The following is a 22278-nucleotide window of genomic DNA, read 5'->3' on the forward strand; positions in this document are numbered from 1 at the left end:
AAAACTCAAAATCTTACTAGTTAAAATGTCTCATTTTTAGTCAGAAAATCTCATTACACTTAAAACAAGAGTCATTATCAGAAAAATAACTTATTTGACAATTTTCACCTGTTTCAAGTAAATTTTCACTTGTATAACATCACAATATATAACCTCAGATCGGAGTAGATGGAGAGAGTTTAACAACATGGAGCTGCAGATTAACTTTACAAATAGAATGTGAGTGAAGAAGAAACAGACGGGAAAAAGGACGTGTGAGAGAGGCTTTGTAGATGAACAAAATAAACTGTCACGTTTAAAGAAACTTCAGCAAATACTAACCGCTCTTTATTTGCACTGTGGAGACAGCAAGTTACCAACAGCAACAAGTAATACGATTTTAAGAAGGAACAGAGATTCAAACAAACTCAATGCAGAACTTTAAAAAAAAGTACACAACCACATTGTTCCCTCTACGTCAAGTTAACGGAGAAGCATGAATCCGGGTTGAACCTGCAACCCTTGTGGGGAGGGGATTAGGCTCATCAGCCACAGGAGGTGATGGTTGGACTTCTGCGGGTTCTTCTTCTGTGGGTCAGACAGGAGTGGACAGCTGCCCCCAGAGGACGACAACATGTGCTTCATTTGTCACGAGTCACCAGACTTCTCCTCCGGGTGACTTTTCATGTGACTCAGCAAATCAATTTTGCGGCTAAAACCTTTGTTGCACGTCTTGCACAAATATCGCTTCTCGCCCGTGTGCGTGGTTATGTGGCGGTTAAGAAACCGTGAATCAGTAAAGGTTTTTCCGCACGTGTTGCACAAGTACGGCCTTTCGCCGTTGTGTATCCTCGTGTGAATCACCAGGTTGGAATTTTTCTTGTAACTTTTCCCACATGTTTTGCAAACGTAGGGCTTCTCACCAGTGTGCGTGGTTTTGTGCCGGTTAAGATCCGATAAATTAGTAAAGGTTTTGCTGCAGGTGTTGCACAGGTATGGCGTTTCACCAGTGTGGATCTTCGGGTGAATCACCAGGAAGGAAAGTAGCCTGCAACTCTTTCCAGATGTTTTGCAGATGTAGGGCTTCTCGCCCGTGTGCGTGTCCATGTGGTGGTTAAGATCCGATAAATTAGTAAAGGTTTTTCCACAGGTGTTGCACAGGTACGGCGTTTCACCGGTGTGGTTCCTCGAGTGCCTCACCAGGTAGGAATTTTTCTTGTAACTTTTTCCACATGTCTTGCAGACGTAGGGCTTCTCGCCTGTGTGCATGGTTTTGTGGCGTTTAAGATGTGATAAATTAGTAAAGGCGTTGTTGCAGATGTTGCACAGGTACGGCCTTTCACCGGTGTGGATCCTCGAGTGAACCACCAGTTTGTAACGTTCTCTGTAACTTTTTCCACATGTTTTGCAGATGTAGGGCTCCTTGCCCGCGTGGATCCTCGAGTGAACCACCAGTTTGTAACGTTCTCTGTAACTTTTTCCACATGTTTCGCAGATGTAGGGCTTCTCATCCGTGTGCGTGGTTATGTGGCGTTTAAGATCTGATGATTTAGTAAACGATTTTCCGCAGGTGTTGCACAGGTACGGCCTTTCACCAGTGTGGATCATCATGTGATTCTTTAAACTACTACTTTTACTGAACTCTTTCCTGCAAGTGCTGCAAGAAAATACCTTCTTCCCCGTGTGGGTCATGGTCAGCTTTAATTTACAGTTGCTGTCTGACGGGACAGCAGCATCTTCGTGGTCACCGTGTCGTCTCAATGGTTCCGGATGTGCAGTTTTACTGGAGTCTGAGCGTAAACTTTCAGTCCCTTCCTCATCTTTGTTTTGAGCTTCAGGAGAAGTGTGCAACAGCAGCTGGTCACAGTTTGGTCCTGGTTCACCATTTTCAACTTTCACATCAGCGACATTGACCAATGAAACAGACACCTCTACGTCCTCGTGCTTAATCTCCTGACCGCTGGAGTCTTCCTCCAGTTCTGTAGTCTGTGGATGCCTTGGTTCCCCCTGGTCCGGGCTACAGCTCCTCTCCAGGCTATCGAGGTGCTGGTCACTGAAATCCCCGTCCTCCTCCACCTTACAAACATTTTCTTGTGGGAGTTCTGTAATTACAAAAAGGGACAAAAAGATAGGATTAGAACAAGGCAAGGCAAGGCAATGCAAGTTTATTTATATAGCACAATTCAACACAAGGTAATTCAAAGTGCTTTACATTAACATTAAAAGCGGCAAGACATAATTAGAAAGTAAATAACAAATAATATTGAATAAAATTATGAATAAGATGATAAGAAATAAGTAAAATAATAAAAAGCACAAGCTGTTAGATAAGTATTTAATTTAGGAGTACGCTTGAGTAAACAGTAAAGTTTTTAGCCCCGATTTAAAGGAGCTAAAAGAGCAGTTGGAGCAGACCTCAGGGGTCCGTTTCACAAAGCAGGTTCAACAAACTCTGAGTCTAATCCTGAACTCTTAGTTGATCTACTCTGAGATCAGAAAATCTGAGTTTTCGGTTCCAGAACAGCGGTTTAGAGGTAATTTACTCAACTCTAAGTAGTTTCACCTGGAGTTAAGCACGTGCGCCACAACTATCAAAAGCCAGTATCTATAGAGCCCTGATACAAGGATTCACCATGGCAACCGGTGACACAAAAGATCCACATACTTTTTCTTCTTTTTTTTTTTTAACTTTATTTAACATTTCAATTTACAAAATTCCTTTTGAGGAAATATTACCGGTAGTTTGCATCTGAAGATCCACAGATCCACATACTTCACGCCGTGTCCTTTTTCACCTGAATGGAATTAGAGATTTTAATGCGCACATACGGCGTAATTGAACATGTTTTTCGAAAAAAGAGTAACACCGCAGCACAGAATAATATAAAATTAATTTAACAGATCTCCACATCATTCACCTGCAATCCTGTGGAACTCCTTGATGGCTTGGACAGGTTTATGTAGGCTTGCCACCCGTCCCTTGAAATACGGAATTGTTCCTTAATTGGGAATTAAAAGTTGCGTTCCGTATTGAACCAATACAGACACATATTATGCTCTTATTTATTTATGTAACAATATACAGGTGGAGGTCAGAAAATGTGAATATATTGCAAAACTTAATTCGTAGTAAATTCAACTTAAGGTGAAACAAATATTATTTCCCACTACATGCAAAGTGAGATATTTCAAGCCTTTGTTTGTTATAATTTTGGTGATTATGGCTCACAGTTTAGGAAAACCCCAAATAAAAAATCTCAAAAAATTTGAATACATTATGAAATCATTAAACAATTCAATCATCAAAATTATAACAAATAAAGGATTAACATATATTGCTTTGCCTGTAATGAGACTATGTATAATGTACATGTATTACGTGGTCTGATAATCATCTCCCGACGAATAATTAATTCTCTGCGCATTAATTCTGCACAAAAAGGACATGCCGTGTTCGTGACAATGGACTTCTAATATATATACTGACTCTGTTTTTAATGACAGACGGCAGAACTTCGCCAAAACTCGCCTGCTGACTGAATGAATGAGGAAATCAAATGTGCGTGTGTCTCTGAAAGAGGGAGGAGACGGAGAGAAACTCCAGGTTTCACGATATAAACCTGGTCCCGACCAGTTTAGGTTCAGAGCGTCTGTTACTACGGTAACTGACTGAGAGCTTAAATTACCTCTCTTTGTGAAACAGGCTAGAGTTACTCCTCTTTCTCTGGTTTGAGTTACCTCCCTTTGTGAAACGGAAAACTCAAGAGTTTCCCTCATTTCAGGGTTAACAGACTCAGAGTTTTCACTAAACCTGCTTTGTGAAACGGACCCCTGGTCTACAGGAAGTTTGTTCCACCGGTGAGGAGCAGAAAAACTGAACGCTGCCTCACCTTGCTTGGTTCTGGTTCTTGGGACACACAACAAGCCAGATCCAGAAGACCTAAGGGGTCTGGGAGCTTCACAAGGAACTAACAGGTCAACCATGTATTTTGGTCCAAGACCATTCAGTGCTTTGTAGACCAGCAGTAAGATTTTAAACTCTATCCTTTGACTCACTGGAAGTCAGTGTAGTGATTTCATGACCAGTGTAATATGGTCCAGTTTACTGGTGTTTGTAAGGACTCTGGCGGCAGCGTTCTGGATCAGCTCCAGCTGCCTGATTGATTTCTTGTTAAGGCCTGTAAAGATGCCATAGCAATAATTCAACCTACTGAAAATGAATGCATGAATAAGTTTTTCCATGTCTTGTTTAGACAGAGTTTTTTTTAGAGGCAAAAATGATCACCTCTGTCTTTTCTGCATTTAGCTGGAGAAAATTCTGGCACATCCACTCATTGATTTGGTGAATACAGTTAAATTCAGATTCAGATTAAGATTCAGAGAAACTTTATTTAACCCCGAGTGGCAATTGCAAGAACAACTGAACAGCAAGACGTTGAAAGTACCAGATAGAATAATATAATAAAAGCAGATAAATGAGGCATGTCTCATATGTACAAAAAATATATAAATATAAGAATGTCACAAAAAATGTAAAATAGAGTGACTTTAGTGGTATAAATTAAATATAAAGTGTCAGTGTAAAGTGTTGACAGTGGATGTAAACAATGCAACAGGAGTATGGAGTAGTCCGGGGGGGGCGATGCAGCGGAGGCGCCGCCTGGAGGGGAGCCACTGAAATGCGGGGTGAAGTATGTGGGAGGGGTCGTTGATGATTTTGGCTGCCTGGCTGAGGGCCTGCTGCATAATGATGCAGTGCTCTGCAGTCTGTTCCTGTTCTGGGTGCTGAGGGAGTGGAACCAGCAGGTCATGGAGAAGGTCATGATGCTTTCCAGGAAGGCATAGTAGAAAGTCATCATGATGTGAGTGCTGACTCTAAAGGAGTTGAGTTTCCTGAGGAGGTACAGCCGTTGGTGACACTTCCTGAGAATCTCCTCTGTGTTGGCGGAGAATTTCAGGAGGTTATCAAAGATGGTGCCCAGGTGGTAGCATATAGATGTTGAATAAGTGGAGAATGGACCCTTGAGGAACCCCACATGTGATCTTGGTTCTCTTACTGTAGACTCATGGTTTCCAATTGACACAAAAAAGGCTGGTATAAATTCCCTTATAAGTAAGCTGATACCAGAATATAAGCTGTTAATTTGTTAAACATAAAGCTGTTAATTTGTTAGATATAAAGCTGTTAATTTGCTAAATATAATTTATATTAATGTTTGATTTAAACAGGTTAATATTATATTCAGGTATGTTTAGTTCAGTCTGTTTGAGTCAGGCAATTACAGGGCAGCTAAGTCTAGGTTTTGGGGTCCTCGGAACCTCGGGTGTGTGCGCTCAGAAGAAAAATGTGTGTAACTCCTGACCGGCTGCAGAAAACTTTAGATAAAGAAAAGTCAAAAACAGAAAAACGGTGTCTTTATGCCTTAACCGGAGTACGTCCACGGGTGAAGGGTCCCTGCACATCAGTTTCAACATATAGTTCTTTAATAAAGGCCCTATCTTGCAAGTAATATTTAAACCATTGAAGCACAGTGCCGGTAATTCCCACCCACTTTTCCAATCTGCTGAGAAGAATGTTATGATCAACTGTGTCGAATGCAGCACTGAGATCCAGTAATACCAGAACAGAGGATTTTCCTGCATCATTATTCAGATGAATATCATTTAAGACTTTGATGAGTACAGTCTCAGTGTACAAGTCAAAAGTTCTTCCCAGTGTTGATTGTTTGGTTGTATGTGTGAGGTTTAAAGTTTGTCCTGAACCTTCGGTCTTCCCCTTCATCTATGTAGTATATTTGAAAACAAGTGCATTACTCTGTGTGACCATTAGGCAGCACTGTGGCAGTACTCGTGTTACTGCGTTGGTAACGAGACAGTTGAAGAATAAAGTTGTTGTTCTAGAAATGGCTTCTTCAGCGTCATGTATAACATGGTGGAGTCAAAACTTGAAGTAAAACAAAGATAGGAAGGCAAAATGGAGCAGATGAAATCTCCGATCTCATTAAGTGTAGAAGGAAATCTAGTGGAAAGTTGGAGAGTCTGGATCCAGAGATTTGAACTGTTTCTCTTCACCAGCGGAATCGACGAAAAGTCTAATTCAGTGAAAAGACCCACGTTCCTACATGTGGCCGGGGACGAAGCAATTAAACGGTATATAACAATTTTGACTTTGATGAAGACGTAGATGAATATGATACACTGAAAGAACTTTTCCGCAAACATTGTGAGCCAAGGAAAAATGTGACGTATTTGAGACACCTGTTTGTTATTCGAGTGCAAGGAAAATCAGAGACTGTTGATGCATATGTGACTGATTTAAAAAAACAAATTGAAAGACTGCGAGTTTGAGCACCTCACCAACTCACTGATACGAGATAGAATCGTGTGTGGAATCACAGATGACCAAGTGAGAGGACGACTACCGAGAGACCCGGACCTCACGCTAAATAAAGCAATAGACATTTGTAGAGCCAGTGAGTTGACTCGGAGTCAGCTAAAAAGTCTACATGAAGAAGTGGAAATTTCGGTCAAAGTCACTAACCAAAAACAACATGACAAACAGAAAGACAGTCGTGCCACAGCACAGAATGTAAAGATGAGAACTCAAGGAAACTGCACAAGATGCAGCTACAGGCATGAGCCAAGGAAGTGCCCTGCCTACAGACAAGTGTGCAAAGCCTGCCACGGGAAAATATCACTATGCCAAAATGTGCAACTCACGCAAGCACACAAATAATCATAAAGTGCATCATATAAACAAGGCCGAGGCAGATGATCAGGACTGCTTTATTGGCACAATCCAAGCAGAAAAACAAGTCTCACAAATCAATGCAGTGGATGCAAAGAAAGAAAAGTGGCGTGAAGATCTGATTGGCAACAAGAAAGTTTTGAAAGTCAGGCACTGGGGCTGATTGCAACGTAATTTCTATGAAAGACCTCAGAAAGCTGAGACTGGATAAAAAGGTGAGCAAATCTCACTCCAAGCTTGTTGCTTATTCAGTACACCACATTCCAGCTTAAGGTAAAGTCATGTTGACATGTCAGTACAAAGATAAAAAGTATGACATGGAGTTTGAAGTCATAAAGAACAATGCACCTATTCTAGGAGGAGAGTCATGTGAGAAAAATAGATTCCATGCGCTTACAAAAGAGAGTGACATTCCAAGTGAATATGAGAATTTATTCAATGGATTAGGCTGCATACCAGGAGTATATCACATTAAGACTAGGGATGTTAACAATTAATCGATTTTTGATTAATTGCCGTTATGAAATTACCCGATTAAAATTAACGATTACAATTAATTGACAATTTCGTTTAATTTCACCAGCTGGTATTACGCCCGGACCACATTTAATGCGACACAATGCGCTGCGCACGCACATAAAGTTAGAAGAAAGAGACGGCGGATATGTTTGGTTTTAGTAATATCATGCTCAGGCAATGAGTCTGCAATAAACCAGTGGCTATTACGGGATCTCTTTCTTAGAGGTAGAGTTCTACTCACCAAGGCGGAAGGAATATCACGTTAACATATGCATCTCTGTCTCCGTTCGTGGACAACAAACGTATTACTCAGATTGACAGGCTGATTTTCAACTTCTTGTGGAAAAATAGAACTCATCATCTGAAAAAAATCTTTTCTAATGAATGACTATGAAAATGGTGGACTACATTTTCTAAATTTCTGCACCCTAAATAACACATTTAAGATACAATTGGTTGAAACAATTCTTCTCTATCTGGAATGTCATACCCTTCCATATTCTGTCAAAACTGGGTGGATTAAACTTTTTTTTTTTTACCTGTAACTACAATATTGATAAAATCCTGATAAAAATGTCTCCCTTTCACCATCAGGCCTTCCTGTCATGGTCTCTTATTTTCAAACACAACTTTTCACCCCACAAATACCTCATATGGAACAACAAAGACATATTGTTTAAAGAGCATATTGCACGTTAGAATTTTTTCAAAAATTATACCTGACCTTATGTGAAAATGACTATGTGAAAAGTTAATGTAGGATTTAATATGTTTTACAAAACAAAAGCACGTATTCAGAGGAAAAAGTGGCTGATTTTAGCCAAGCTCCTACAAACGCTTTTTTTTTTTCGAACACGGCTTCATATGACTGTGCAGACCCCGTACACACGTAGCCGGGTATCTGCTAAACCGAAGATATTTTCCTACGTTTGGACCTGTCATCCACATGAAAACGCAAATAAACGAATGTTTAAAAAAAACATGAAGATTTTTGAAAACTCCGTTTATGTAGATGCGTGTAGACAGAGACAGAGAGCAGTTCTGCGTTTTCGAACGTCACATTATGCTCCAAAACAACAACAAATCTGCTCTGAGTCTGACGTCTAAAGCCGGGAATACACTGTGCGATATTTTAAATCGTATGAGACTGCCCCATCTCACACTGCACGACTAGATCGCGGAGTTCAAAAGTTTAGAGCCCAGGATCTATGTTCTCACACTGTACGACCCGTCTGCTCACACTATACGATCATAATCCTCCCGTCGGACCTCTGTGTACTGGAACTGGAGGCCGGTTTTGGGGCAGGGGTGGGCTGTGTCCGCACCCAAACATGCGTCCTGTCCACCAAATCAAAGGTTATGGGGATCCTTTATTTTTTTATAATTTTATTTTTTTATATATAGCCTATATTAAAAAAATCCCAAAATATATGTACCGTTTCTGATTGGGTGTGTGCACTGCGCATCATTTTTAGACACAACAAAGAACACATACCGCAAAAGTTGTGTCTCAGCGGAGGAACCGGCGTCCCAGCAAAGTGAGAAGAGAAAAAAGAGGTTTTCCCACCAGCAGACAGCGCACACACTGAAGGCTGATTTATGGTTCTGCGTTACACCAACGCAGAGCCTACTGCGTAGGGTACGCCGTAAGGCTGATTTATGGTACCGCGTTACAGCAACGCAGAGCCTACTGCGTAGGGTACGCCGTAAGGCTGATTTATGGTACCGCGTTACAGCAACGCAGAGCCTACGGCGCAGGGTACGCGGCGACCCGCACCGTACGTGGAAATGCGGTCTTTCTTTTGCTATTAAAACATGATTTGTAATGTGAATTTGCAACACTTAAACTACAAATAATAGTTTTTGACGTGACATCAGAGATTGCGCATGCTCTCTGTGAAAGGATGAGGCAAATCGGGTCGCAGCTGCTTCAACTGTGCGACTCCTTCACGAGAATTTCAAACATGCTTGATTTTCTTGCGACCTCACGATTCCTGATCGGGAGCTCGTCGTGAGGTGTTAATCTCTCGTCGTTACCCCACGTACACTGCACGAGGCACGAGCAACGATTGGGTAAAAATCGGGCCCGATCAAAAAAAAGTCGCACGACTGGAAAATCGGCTCAAAACGAGCCGATAATCGCACAGTGTATGCCCGGCTTAACGTGCGACCCAGAACTACAGATGATCCACCATCTGTCCTCCAAGCTACTTATTAAATAAATGGTCTCTGCTCTGGACAGCCGTTTACTGCGTTAAAAAAACGCTGATCTTCGGTTCTGTGTGGAAGTTTTTTTTTTGTAAAATCCCATGTAATGTGGATACAAAATATTAAATTCGGTTTTAAAAATACCTGGCTATTTTGGATGCATTTAATCAGAAAAAAGAGAAGATAATAAGCCAGTTTTCTGTTTAGAAAGTACAAACTTAGACAGTTTACAAGTACTCACCCATTTTTAAGGAGTTTCCCAGTTTCTTTCTGGAGCGCACGGGCGGGTGCTGTAGTGAATAAAGGCGGATTTATGGTTCCGCGTAAAATCGACGGCGTAGCCTACGGTGTAGGGTACGCGGCGCACGCAGCGTTCTGTGCCTCGCCGCGTAACCTACGCCGTAGGGTCTGCGTTGGTGTAACGCAGACCCATAAATCAGTCTTTTAAAAAGCGAGTTTCAGCTGTCAATCAAAGGAACGTGGGGGGCCTAACGGGTTCGTAATTATAAGGCTGTGGCCCGTCATATTGATGTGAATACACATTCACAACCTCTTCAGTGTCACAACTAACATTAAGATCCATTATTTTTCCTATTGTTGAATTCACCGCGCTCCCTGATGTTACGTCACTTCCGGTTCAACTTTTTCAGATGCGGAAGTAAAATACTCTCACAAAAACAACTCCGGAGGTCACTGTAGTATATATTTATGCGTATTTCAATGAAAATTCAGTTCCTACTTTATTTTCCTACACATTGATTCACAGGGGTCTCCAACCTGCAATATGCTCTTTACGGGTCAATGACGTGACGCCTATATTTTCTGAAAAACAGATTTTTTTTTCAATTCAAAAAAGGTGGGGCACTTGTCGCAGGTATGGATAAAAAAATATGAAATATATGAACCAGAGTTTCCGTTTTCCGGTAATTGCCGGACTTTGTCCGGTAAAATATGCCGAAGTCCGGTATTTTATAATCTCTCCGGTCAAAATCTGTCTGGTGAAAATACTCAATGGTGCTGCAGGACTAGAGTCCCCGGGAGTACCGCGGAGGGACACGCCGAGCCTCGGTGCCGGTGTTGTGGCAAAAAGTGATTGCCATCCAGAATCTGATTTCTTCTGATTTGTGGCCGCGGGAGCGCGCACAGCAGCCCTGTTGAGCGACAGCGCTGAAACGTCAGATTTTCAGATTATGAAGCTCGAGAATGAGATCAAGTCATATTTAGTTAGAAACAACCTTTCATTAACTGTATTTGGCCTTCAATTAATTTCTGGCAGGTAAAAAGACCCATTTTCAGGGGAGAAATCAGATTCTGGCAGGCAATAACTTTTTGGCACGACACCGGGAGCCGGGAGGAAGCGGAGTTGCGGCGGCGACCTCCACGTGTGCGTTGATTTATGGTTCCGCGTGGCACCGACGCAGAGCCTACGGCGTAGAGTACGCGTCGCCACGTACCTTACGCCGTAGGTTACGCGCAAGCTTCTGCAATATTTATTTATTTTTTGAAGTTGGGACTTATTTTATTTTAAATACCCTGTTTTTCAATAAAAATACTATTAAATGACTTGCATTGATATCGTACTACTGCATATGATTTATTTTTAACCTCAATAAATTCATATAGCCTATGTGACCGGAATTTCAAACATTTGTCCGGTAAATTGAAACCCTGCCGGTCACATTGTCTGGTGCCAATTTTTTCTAGCGGAAACACTGATATGAACTACCTGTCCCACATATGGACTCACTTGAATTTTACAAGAAATACTAGTTATTTGGGATTTGGTTGTCATTTTAAGCATCAAAATGTCATGTGGAGCGACCGTCCAACAATGACTCTTGTTTTGAAAACTATTTTTGAAATCACTAAATGTATTTAAATCAATCTTCTGCCCAATCTGGCATGATTTCCGAAATGTCTTGTAGTGTGTAAGATTGTAACACGTTTGTATTTATATTTCCATCATAATCTTCAAACAAAGTTTGACGGTCCATTTTATGAAATATCATGTGGCGCGACCATTAAAAAAAACAACCATTTTTGTATTATACTGAAAACTTGTAATAAAAAGATGTCAAGATGTTAAGGAAATTAATTTAATATGAATCATGGTTGCACCACATGACCTTTTTTAAAGCTAGTGCCAATTCATCTTGACAAAAAACTCACTTAATTTAAAATTTTTATATGAATGTATGTGTACACAACATTCTTAATGTTTGAACTACTGCAATAGATATTTTTTTTTATCATTATTTTAAAATTGACCTGTTGAAAATCCTTATTCGTCATTGACCCTTAAACATAAATCCCTATTTATTGAATACTGGTTTAATAACAACATTGTATATGTAGCTCAGTTGTTTAACAGGGACGGTCTTCTCTACTCCTATAATGAGTTTCTAGCAGAATACAATATTCCTGTGTCACCTGGCGACTTTGCAAAAGTATTTGGAGCAATCCCTTCTGGTGTTTGCATGTTTTTTAGATCTCAACCAAGAGTGGAAACCCAACAATTATCCCTGTTATCATTGACTGATACTCCAATTGGCCAAATCTGTTTGTCCTGTAACCGTGGTAAGAACAATAAGTTGATTAGATTCTTGTTTAGACAGGATGTCACCACAGTTCCTTATGTGGTCTCTAGGGCTGTTCGATTAATCGATTTTAAATCGTAATCGCGATTATGTAATTAGAACGATGTTAAAACGTGAAAATCGTAAAATCTTTTAAAAAAAAATTTACCTTGTCTGCACACATATTTATGATTGATGGAAATACCTCTCAATACCTGCGACAAGTGCCCCATCGGAGAGGCTCTTTAGTGTAGGAGGGGGCGTTGGAACCATGGTGATATACTAACATGCCACCGGGCATCCCTCAAGCCAGATGCGGTAGACCGGCTCGTGTTTCTTGCAAAAAACTTGCAAATGTGAATGACTGACATTACACACCTCTACCTCCTTCATGGGTTGCATTATTATTTAGCATGCAAAGAACCAGTTTAGTTTAATTAGAAAATGTCTTGTTTTATTTAATTGGAAATATAACTTACTGTATGTTTGCAAGTGCTGATTTGCTTATTTTTTTTCCCAGAGATAAAACTTTATATTTTATTATATTTTTTAAAACTTTTTTTCAACTTATTTTACAGAGTTTTGCACTTTATTCATTCATTTTTGGTTTAATAAGAGCAAAGTTTGCACTTAAAGCCCATCCATCCATCCATTATCTTACCCGCTTTATCCCTTGCGGGGTCACGGGGGTCTGCTGGAGCCTATCCCAGCTCATTTTAGGTGAGAGGCAGGGGTTACACCCTGGACAGGTCACCAGTCCATCACAGGGCCACACATAAACACACAAACCATGCTCACAATCACACTCACGCTCACACCTACGGGCAATTTTAGAATCATCAATTAACCTAATATGCATGTTTTTGGACTGTGGGAGGAAGCCGGAGTACCCGGAGAAAACCCACGCAAGCACGGGGAGAACATGCAAACTCCACACAGAAAGGCCCCTGCCGGGCCTGGGAGTCGAACCGGGGACCTTCTTGCTGTGAGGCAACAGTGCTAACCACTAAGCCACCGTGCTGCCCACCACCGTGCTGCCCACTTAAAGCCCAATGGGGCAAATGTTCAATAAAAAAACAGCATATTTGAAATCATTTCTTTGCCTTTTGTCAATTCACAAAATAATCGTAATCGAAAATCGGATTTTTAGAGAAAAAAAATCGAGATTTAATTTTTGGGCAAAATCGAACAGCCCTAGTGGTCTCACACTGGAATAGGTACATGGATCATATTGGCTGGAAAAAGGTCTGGCTCTTACCCAACCGATACATGTTGACCAACAAAGTTAGAGAAATATTGTTTAAAATAATTCATAGATTTTATCCTTCTAATGATCATATTGTTAAAAGGTTTAAAATAGACATTGATGTGAAATGTGCTTTCTGTTCTGTAAATATTGAAACAATTACTCATTTATTTTGGTTCTGTCCCATTGTCCAAAACTTCTGGATGGATATATGTAATTTTATTGTTAACAATATTGAAGAAGAATTTAAGTTGTTTTGGAGGGATGTGCTGTTTGGACTCTTTGACTTTGACAGGATTAAGGCAAAACCCAATGAAACATTCATTATTAACCTCGTCATACTGTTGGCAAAATTTCACATTCACAAATGTAAATTTACACATAGAAAACCCTCGTTTGTTGCTTATTACAATGAGCTCAAACATCGACTCCATTCAATCTTCTCTTAATCAAAAGGTGATCAAAACTATTAATATCTCATTTTTGCTAATTTTAATGTTTTCTTGTAAACTCTTATCCCCCCTGGCATGAAATGTGATTTCTATGTTCTGTTGAAGATATATAATTTGTAAACTTTAGGTTTTTGTGAAATAAAGTTTTTGAAAAAAAAAAAAAAAAAATAAAGATCTAACTACAAGTCCTGCATATGAACTCCTACATGAACATCCTCCAACGATCTGGTTTTTTGCCAGTGTCATCTCACATCTTACACGGAGCCACTGTGATCTGCATCTTTTCTACAAAATAAACGATTAAGTCTAAAGAAATGTATGGATCTGGTTAAATACAAAACAGCGCAAATAATGTTCAAAGCAAGGAATAATCTACTACCATCTAATTTTAGAAAAAACAAAGTAGGAACAACAACGTGCAGCATGTGCATATGGAACTGTGGAGACTGTGGAACAGTTTGGAGCTGGAAATGAAAAGGTACTAACATAAATCTATTTAAAAAGAGATAAAAAAAAATTATTTATAAACAGGTATATGGAAGAGGAAATGGGGTAACGAGTGTGATAAACAAATAAAATAGGGAAAAATGGTATATTATACTTGCTTAAGATATGTTTAGATATTTATGTGGATATTTATGTAATATATATTATATGTTGAGAGGGATAGTTATAATTATGTAATATATGTTATATATTTATTAGGTATGTAGCATATATATATTTATAGGGATATTTATGTAGTTATATAGTGTATATTTATATAGATTTATAAAATATTTGTATTTTCTATATATTGATATGATATTCATGTAATATTAATTTTTAGCTATATACTTATATGGATAATTATGTGGTAATAGGCATGTTTTACATAGTATTTATATAGACTATATCTATATGGATATTGTGTAGATATAATAATAGCAATAATGTAAATTCATAGAGTTATAAAGGGGTAGGAACTAGGAAAAGTGTAGACTTCTTCCTACTCCTTTTTTCCAACATATGTGAATATGAAGATGTTAATGTTTATTTCTAATTTTTATTTTTTAAATGTTCGAAATAAAAATTCATTCATTGATAAAGTGTGAAATATCAGTCTGGTCCAGAGTGTGAATGGACCATGAAAGGCAGCACCAAGTAAACAGAACAACAAGTTAGTTCGGGATGTTTCCGAATCCCACATCAGCAGCTGCTTGAGCTGGGGAGTTTCCCATTTAGTTGGTTTGCTTCATCACCACGGCTTTTAACTGGAAACAAAGGGATCTTGTAGGAGTCATACTCATGTGTTCATTCATTCAACTTTCCAGGGTTACGTACCGACTCTGTGGAGTCTGATTTCAGGTTTCCAGGCGAGGTCCAACAGTCTGCGCTGACGGTCGAGCTCTTCTTCATACTCCAAGATGCTTTTTTCAAACACTGACAATATTTCTACAGCAGCTGCTGTTAGTCGCTGACCGATAAACTCTCTCAGATGATTCACCTTAGACATTGTTGAAGAGGAAAAAGAAAGGAAACAACAGAACCGTCCTCTCCTTCTTCTTCTCTAGGTTTAATGGCGGATCACAACCAACGTTATTAGGTTCTACCGCCACCTGCTGTACCGGAGTGTGTAACATCAGGATCATTATTACACCAGCTTACAGTCTAACTTAAAGGGGGGAAAAAGGAAATACCTAAATAAAATAAGATAACCACATTTAAATCTTATTATCTATCCCTGCATCTTTAAGAAAGACAAGGATTTCCTTATAACAATCCCTCATCACCTCACTCCTCCCTAATAACCTACTAAACTCCATTCCCGTCCCAGCTCGTACATCCTGTCTCTTAAAGCGTTCCTTTCTACCTCATACTTGCCACATTTAAGAATCACATGCTCTACATTCTCTGTGACATCACACTCATCACATTTATCACACACGGACTTTGACATTAAATACAGAGTTGATTTTAAACTAGTATGACCTAATCTTAATCTAGAAATGATGACTTCCTCTCTCCTACACTTTCCTTTGAAAACCTTCACGTTAATTGACTTCTGTATGTTATAAAAATGTCTCCCTTTTACACCGTTGTCCCACACCTTCTGCCATGAATCCCTCACTGCCTTTCTAATTCAGGATTTTGCTTCACCTTTACCAAAAGGAATTTCCATAATTACCTCACTACTCAATTTCAATGCTCTTTTAGCAATATTGTCTGCTTTCTCATTGCCATCAACACCCATGTGGGCAGGAACCCAACAAAACTGCACAGTAATTCCAGTTCTGCATAACCTCCACAACACCATTAATATTTCCAACACTAGATCTTCTCTTATTGTTTTATTTGAAGTCAAACTCTGAAGGGCTGCAGTGGAGTCTGAACAAATGACATAGTTCCTTCTCGCAGTTACAGTAAGTATTTCATTTACCAACGAAAGTAATTAGAACAAAATGCATACAACATTCTTTTCATCACTGGTTTACTACGACTTCTGTCATTTAGCAGACGCTTTTATCCAAAGTGATTTACATCTGAGAAAACAACACAAGCAAGAAGGTTTAGACAGAGTTTTATTTTTTCTGACACAATGAGAGCTGACGCAATTTATATGATAAGCTTCTGATTGTTAATATCAATATGTAAAAGAAAATATTTTTTTAATTCATGTGTACTTTATTATTTTTCATAAAACATTTATGTTGTTAAGAAACTTTTATTGCAATGGGCTTCAAAATAATACACATGGTAAGTCTTTGAGACATTAAAACATTTAAATATCCAACTTAGTTTAGTTCAGCGCTTCCAGTCGGTGGATTTATTATTGACGTGCACATGCAGGACTAATGAGTCACCGTTTGGCATTAAAATAAAAAAGTAAGTTAAGTCAGAGGGAAGGTAAACTTCGGATGGTACGACCAGAGGGAACACAGGGAAGGAAATGAGGATCAATTAACATGATTTTGGTGTGAAATATATAGATATACAAGACTCATTTAAAGCTGCAGTTTCCAACATTTAACCACTAGAGGGAATAAAGATCCCAAACTAACCCCCAAACTCAGAATGGCCGGGTTTCCCAGATCCAACCTCTCTTAAGGATTTAAGAGAGGTTCAAAGAAGGTTTGAACTAAGAGAGAACCCTAAGATACGGGTGTTTCCCAGATGACTTCTTAACACCGTCCTTTAGTTTCGCTCTTTCAGACGCTCTTTGGAGCAGCTGTCCGGTTCTGAAACCAAATGAATCGATGCCAGGCAAATCGATCACCGATCACTATCAGCGCATTTTCACACGCAGCACTGCTGCCTAACGCACTAATTCACTGCTGCCTGTGCGTTATAATAAAAAATTAAGATGATAAATATAATTCAATGACCCTTTTTCATCCAAACGGTGCGTTACTCCGTTATTTCTGGCTACAGTGAGGCTTTTTTTCCCCACACACGGAGACCGGGAGTAAACGGGGTGGGCGTGTGTGTGCGTTCAAAAACATGAGCCAAGAGAAGGCGAGTTTCGCAAATCGCAACGTGGAATTACAGCAAACCCTGGTTTTTCGCAGGGGTTATGTTCCAAAAAGAACCCGTGATAAGTGAAATTCTTTTTACAATTATAGAGGGCTTCAGATTGCAGAGATCATCCCCGCCTCGCACGTATTCCTCCTCTTCTGAATGATGCTGCATGCCGACAGGTGGGTTTTTTCAAGAGAAGAAAATAGTTATGTGTCGTTGTCTTCGCTCTTTTTTCTTCTGGGCAAAAAGATTCTTTAATATAAACCGACACCATTGATTATATTTGAGACTGTAATGAACGATTCATCAAAGGATCCCGTTCTTTCAGCTGCTGCTTCCCTGTCATCACACATGTAGGTGCTCGGGCTCGGGCTCGGGCTCGGGCTCGGGCTCGGGCTCGGGCTCGGGCTCGGGCTCGGGCTCGGGCTCGGCGCAGGTGTCACGGCTGCCTGACAGCCCGGTCCGACACACGTCCAGGGGACTGAAGTGCTGACGCACCAATGCGTTCATAAAAACAGTTCTGCTTCGCGCACGGCGACGCGGTTGATTTGCAGCGAGAACATGCTGTATAGCAGCCAAATTATCAAATAAATGATATTCATGATGATCGTTTTATTTGTGCGTAAAGCATAAAGCATATACAGGAACACACTTGTTATTCCTTATTTTTCTTTTTTTTCCCCCTTTGCTGTCACCAATAAATGCTAAACAATATAAATCTAAAGTATAAAATAGATCAAAATTTGTGCGGGGTACATTGTTTTAATATCTCATTGCTTGGTGTGATATTGATTTGCCTGACGCGGCTGGATCTGTGAGTCTTTGTTCACTAAGATGGTTGTAAAGACTGGGTCAGCAGCATCTTTCATTTCCTTCTTAATGAAAGAGATACTTAAGCTAAGAGCAACTCTGGGAAACGCGATTTTCTTTCACAGGCTCCTTAAGAAGGTTTGAAAGAAGTCTTTCGCTGTTAAGAACTACTTAACTGATCTGGGAAACCCGGCCAATGACGGTTCATTCATGCATGAATCACCCACAGGTTTTCTGCAGGGGTTTGAAGCCTCTTTTTCCTCGTATTGTGGCAGGTTGGAATTATATAAAGCAAGAAGTTTAATGCGTAATTAGGGGCGTGGCCTTTTGATTGGCATTAATTTGTCCAACCTGTAAATAAATACTTTTTCTAAGATCTTAGAAAATGTTGGGAGTAAAGAATCAGGCCTGTAATTAGTGAATTGGTGTCTGTCTCCAGTTCTGTACAGTGGGATGACTTTTGCAGTTTTCATTTGTTTTTGGAAATGTCTCAGTTCTGAGTGACTGATTACAGCTGTATGTCAGTTAACAATCCATCAATAACCTTTTTGACTATTGTCATATCACCACAGTCAGTTGACACCTTGTTTTTACATTTACTTACAATGGCCGGGTTTCCCAGATCAGTTAAGTAGCTCTTAACAGCGAAAGACTTCTTTCAAACCTTCTTAAGGAGCCTGTGAAAGAAAATCGCGTTTCCCAGAGTCGCTCTTAGCTTAAGAATCTCTTTCATTAAGAAGGAAATGAAAGATGCTGCTGACCCAGTCTTTACAACCATCTTAGTGAACAAAGACTCACAGATCCAGCCGCGTCAGGCAAATCAATATCACACCAAGCAATGAGATATTAAAACAATGTACCCCGCACAAATTTTGATCTATTTTATACTTTAGATTTATATTGTTTAGCATTCATTGGTGACAGCAAAGGGGGGGAAAAAAGAAAAATAAGGAATAACAAGTGTGTTCCTGTATATGCTTTATGCATTACGCACAAATAAAACGATAATCATGAATATCATTTATTTGATAATTTGGCTGCTATACAGCATGTTCTCGCTGCAAATCAACCGCGTCGCCGTGCGCGAAGCAGAACTGTTTTTATGAACGCATTCGTGCGTCAGCACTTCAGTCCCCTGGACGTGCTGTCGGACCGGGCTGTCCAGGCAGCCGGGACACCGATCCTCCTGCCCGAGCCCGAGCCCGAGCACCTACATGTGTGATGACAGGGAAGCAGCAGCTGATCAACGGGATCCTTTGATGAATCGTTCATTACAGTCTCAAATATAATCAATGGTGTCGGTTTATATTAAAGAATCTTTTTGCCCAGAAGAAAAAAGAGCGAAGACAACGACCCATAACTATTTTCTTCTCTTGAAAAAACCCACCTGCACGGCGGGGTTTAGGATAAAAAGACGCTACAGAGCGAGTCGGGATGCAGCGGCTCAGAAGAGCAGTGGAATACGTGCGAGGCGGTGCGGATCTCCGCAATTAGAAACCCTCTATAATTGTAAAAAGAATTTCACTTATCACGGGTTCTTTTTGGAACATAACCTCTGCGAAAAACCAGGGATTGCTGTAATTCCACGTTGCGATTTGCGAAACTCGCCTTCTCTTGGCTCATGACCGTCATGTTTTTGAACGCACACACACGCCCACCACGTTTCCTCCCGGTCTCTGCGTGTGGGGAAAAAAAGCCTCGCTGTAGCCAGAAATAACGGAGTAACACACCGTTTGGATGAAAAAGGGTCATTGAATTATATTTATCATCTTAATTTTTCATTATAACGCACAGGCAGCAGGGAATTAGTGCGTTAGGTAGCAGTGCTGCGTGTGAAAATGCGCTGATAGTGATCGGTGATCGATTTGCCTGGCATCGATTGATTTGGTTTCAGAACCGGACAGCTCCTCCAAAGAGCTTCTGAAAGAGAGAAACTGAAGGACGGTGTTAAGAAGTCATCTGGGAAACACCCATATCTTAGGATTCTCTCTTAGTTCAAACCTTCTTTGAACCTCTCTTAAATCCTTAAGAGAGGTTGGATCTGGGAAACCCGGCCAATATCTATGATTTCTCTCTCCTCCACAGCTGTGAGAAACATTGAATCTGGATTTCTACTTATTAATGTTTCCTTCCATCCATCAGCTGATCCAGGATCACACATTTTTCTGCCAGCTTTGGTCCAACACTCACAAAATACCTGTTAAAATGATTAACCACCTCATTCATATCATTAATGACTTCATCGTTATTGGTTAAATATTGTGGATAATTAGTCTGTCTTGAACTTTTACGTTATTTTTAGTCCTTATTCATGAAGGAATTCATGTCCCTCTCCATGAAGGCAAGTGGTCTCAGCCCTGAAACAGCAAAGTCCTCCCTCCATTATCATATTATTATTATAATTATTATTTTTTTTTTTTTTAATATTTTTATCCCGGTTTTTTCCCATTTTTACCACCACGTGCTCCTACCTAAGTGACAGTCCTGGGCATTGCCATCCTCTACCAACCCCGGGAGGGCCCTGCACTGAGCTCTTCAGCTTTTCACCAGACAGGGTGGGGTTTCTCCGGCCGGACGTAGCGCGTGGAAGGATCACGTTATTCCGGCTGGATCCTCCCCACCCCATCTGGCGCCCCGGTTGGCCAGAGGGGGCATGTATAGCTCAGGACTGTGTGCATGTTTTTGTGAGGGTAGCTCCCATTAGCTACCCAGGGGAACACGGGGAGAACATGCAAACTCCACACAGAAAGGCCCTTTCGCCAACCCCACCCATGGTGTGGGTGCTGAAGTCATGGGGGAACTAACACGCACTTCAGCGCCCACAGCGTCCCCGGCGGGAATCGAACCCAGGACCTTCTTGCTGTGAGACGGCTGCACTACCAGCTGCGCCACCGTGCCCTTATTATTATAATTATTATTACAAAAGTGCATCTCCACTCGTTGAGTTTGCACTTTGAAAGAGATGGAAAATGGACTGGTACCAAAAGCCAGGCTTGTTGCACGAGGTTTTGAGGAAGTGCAAGTTTCTGCTACAGAAGGAATCTCCAACCTGTGCTTCAGTCTCTGAGGCTCCTTGTGGCAGGAAGTTATCAAAAACAATGGACACTGCATTTGATGGACATAAAATCTGCCTTCTTTCATGGACTAGAAATGTGGAGACATTTTCATGAAACCTTCTCCAGAGACCAACAGAGCAGATCATCTTTTTTTAACCCACATCAACTCCATGGTTCCTGACACAGTGGATTCCTATCAGTTTTCCTACCGTGCCAACAGATCAGTGGATGAAGCGATGGCTTCGGCTTCACTTCACCTTCCAACACCTGAGGGGTATTCCAGGAAGCAGGTTCAACAAAGTCCGAGTTTAAACCTGAACTCCGAGTTGACTTAACCTGAGATAGGAAACTCTGAGTTTTCGGTTCCAGAACAGCGGATATGAGTTAGTTCAATCAACTCTGAGTTTGTTAAGCTCGAGTTAAAAAGCCCTCATCAGTAGAGCCCTGATTCAACGATTCACCATGGCAACCGGCAACAAAAAAGATCCACATAGGTTTTCTTTTTTTTTTAACTTTATTTAACATTTCAATTTACAAAATCCCTTTGAGGAAACATTAGTTTGCATCTGAAGATCCACATACTTCACGCCACTGGAGCTAGAAGTGTTAATACGTGCGTATGGCGAGTATGAGAGCATATTTCGGAAAAAAAAAAAAACAGAGCTGCAGGAGCAAAGGAGAGAATTGGCGTGGGAGAAAGTTGCTGCAGTAAATGTGTAAGTTTGAATGCAGTATTCATTTAACATTTAAGCACACTGTCTTATAATATTACAGATGAAACCAGTGGTGGAATGGTATTGAATGAAATTTTATTGTCATTTAGATCAGGGGCAGCCGCCACACCCGGCTTCAGGGGAAAATGTAAATGTGTTTTAAATTTTTTTTATACATTAATGGAATTACTCTGTGTCTATTTGTATTGATTTATTCCATTACTTAATACATATAAAATAACTACAAATGCATATCAGAACAACATGATGGATTTCACTAGGTATTATCTTTCCCAACGCTTTTTCTGCTCTCTAACTCTGCTGCTTGCTGTCCGTGGTGCAGAAAACGGATGTGTATTGTAAAGGCCCATTGGCTGAATTGACGCCACTGAGGGAGGAGACGGAGAGAAACTCAGGCTTTATTGAAGTAAACCTGCTAGTGAGCAGGTTAGGTTCAGAGGCTCAGTTGCCAT

General features: G+C 40.4%; 1 protein-coding gene across 1 annotated transcript in view; it reads right to left on the minus strand.

Annotated features, from left to right (window-relative positions):
• Window positions 1-485: 485 nt before the first annotated feature.
• Window positions 486-22278, minus strand: part of LOC133440375 (zinc finger protein 660-like) — a 41970-nt gene continuing 20177 nt past the window's right edge. Inside the window, exon 3 of the mRNA XM_061717622.1 lies at window positions 486-2081. Within this exon, the coding sequence (XP_061573606.1) occupies window positions 628-2081 (1454 nt within the window). The 3' untranslated portion in view covers window positions 486-627. The remainder of the gene's footprint in view (window positions 2082-22278) is intronic.

The sequence above is a fragment of the Cololabis saira genome, chromosome 3 (assembly GCF_033807715.1).
Source record: "Cololabis saira isolate AMF1-May2022 chromosome 3, fColSai1.1, whole genome shotgun sequence".
Taxonomy (NCBI): Eukaryota; Metazoa; Chordata; class Actinopteri; order Beloniformes; family Belonidae; genus Cololabis; species Cololabis saira.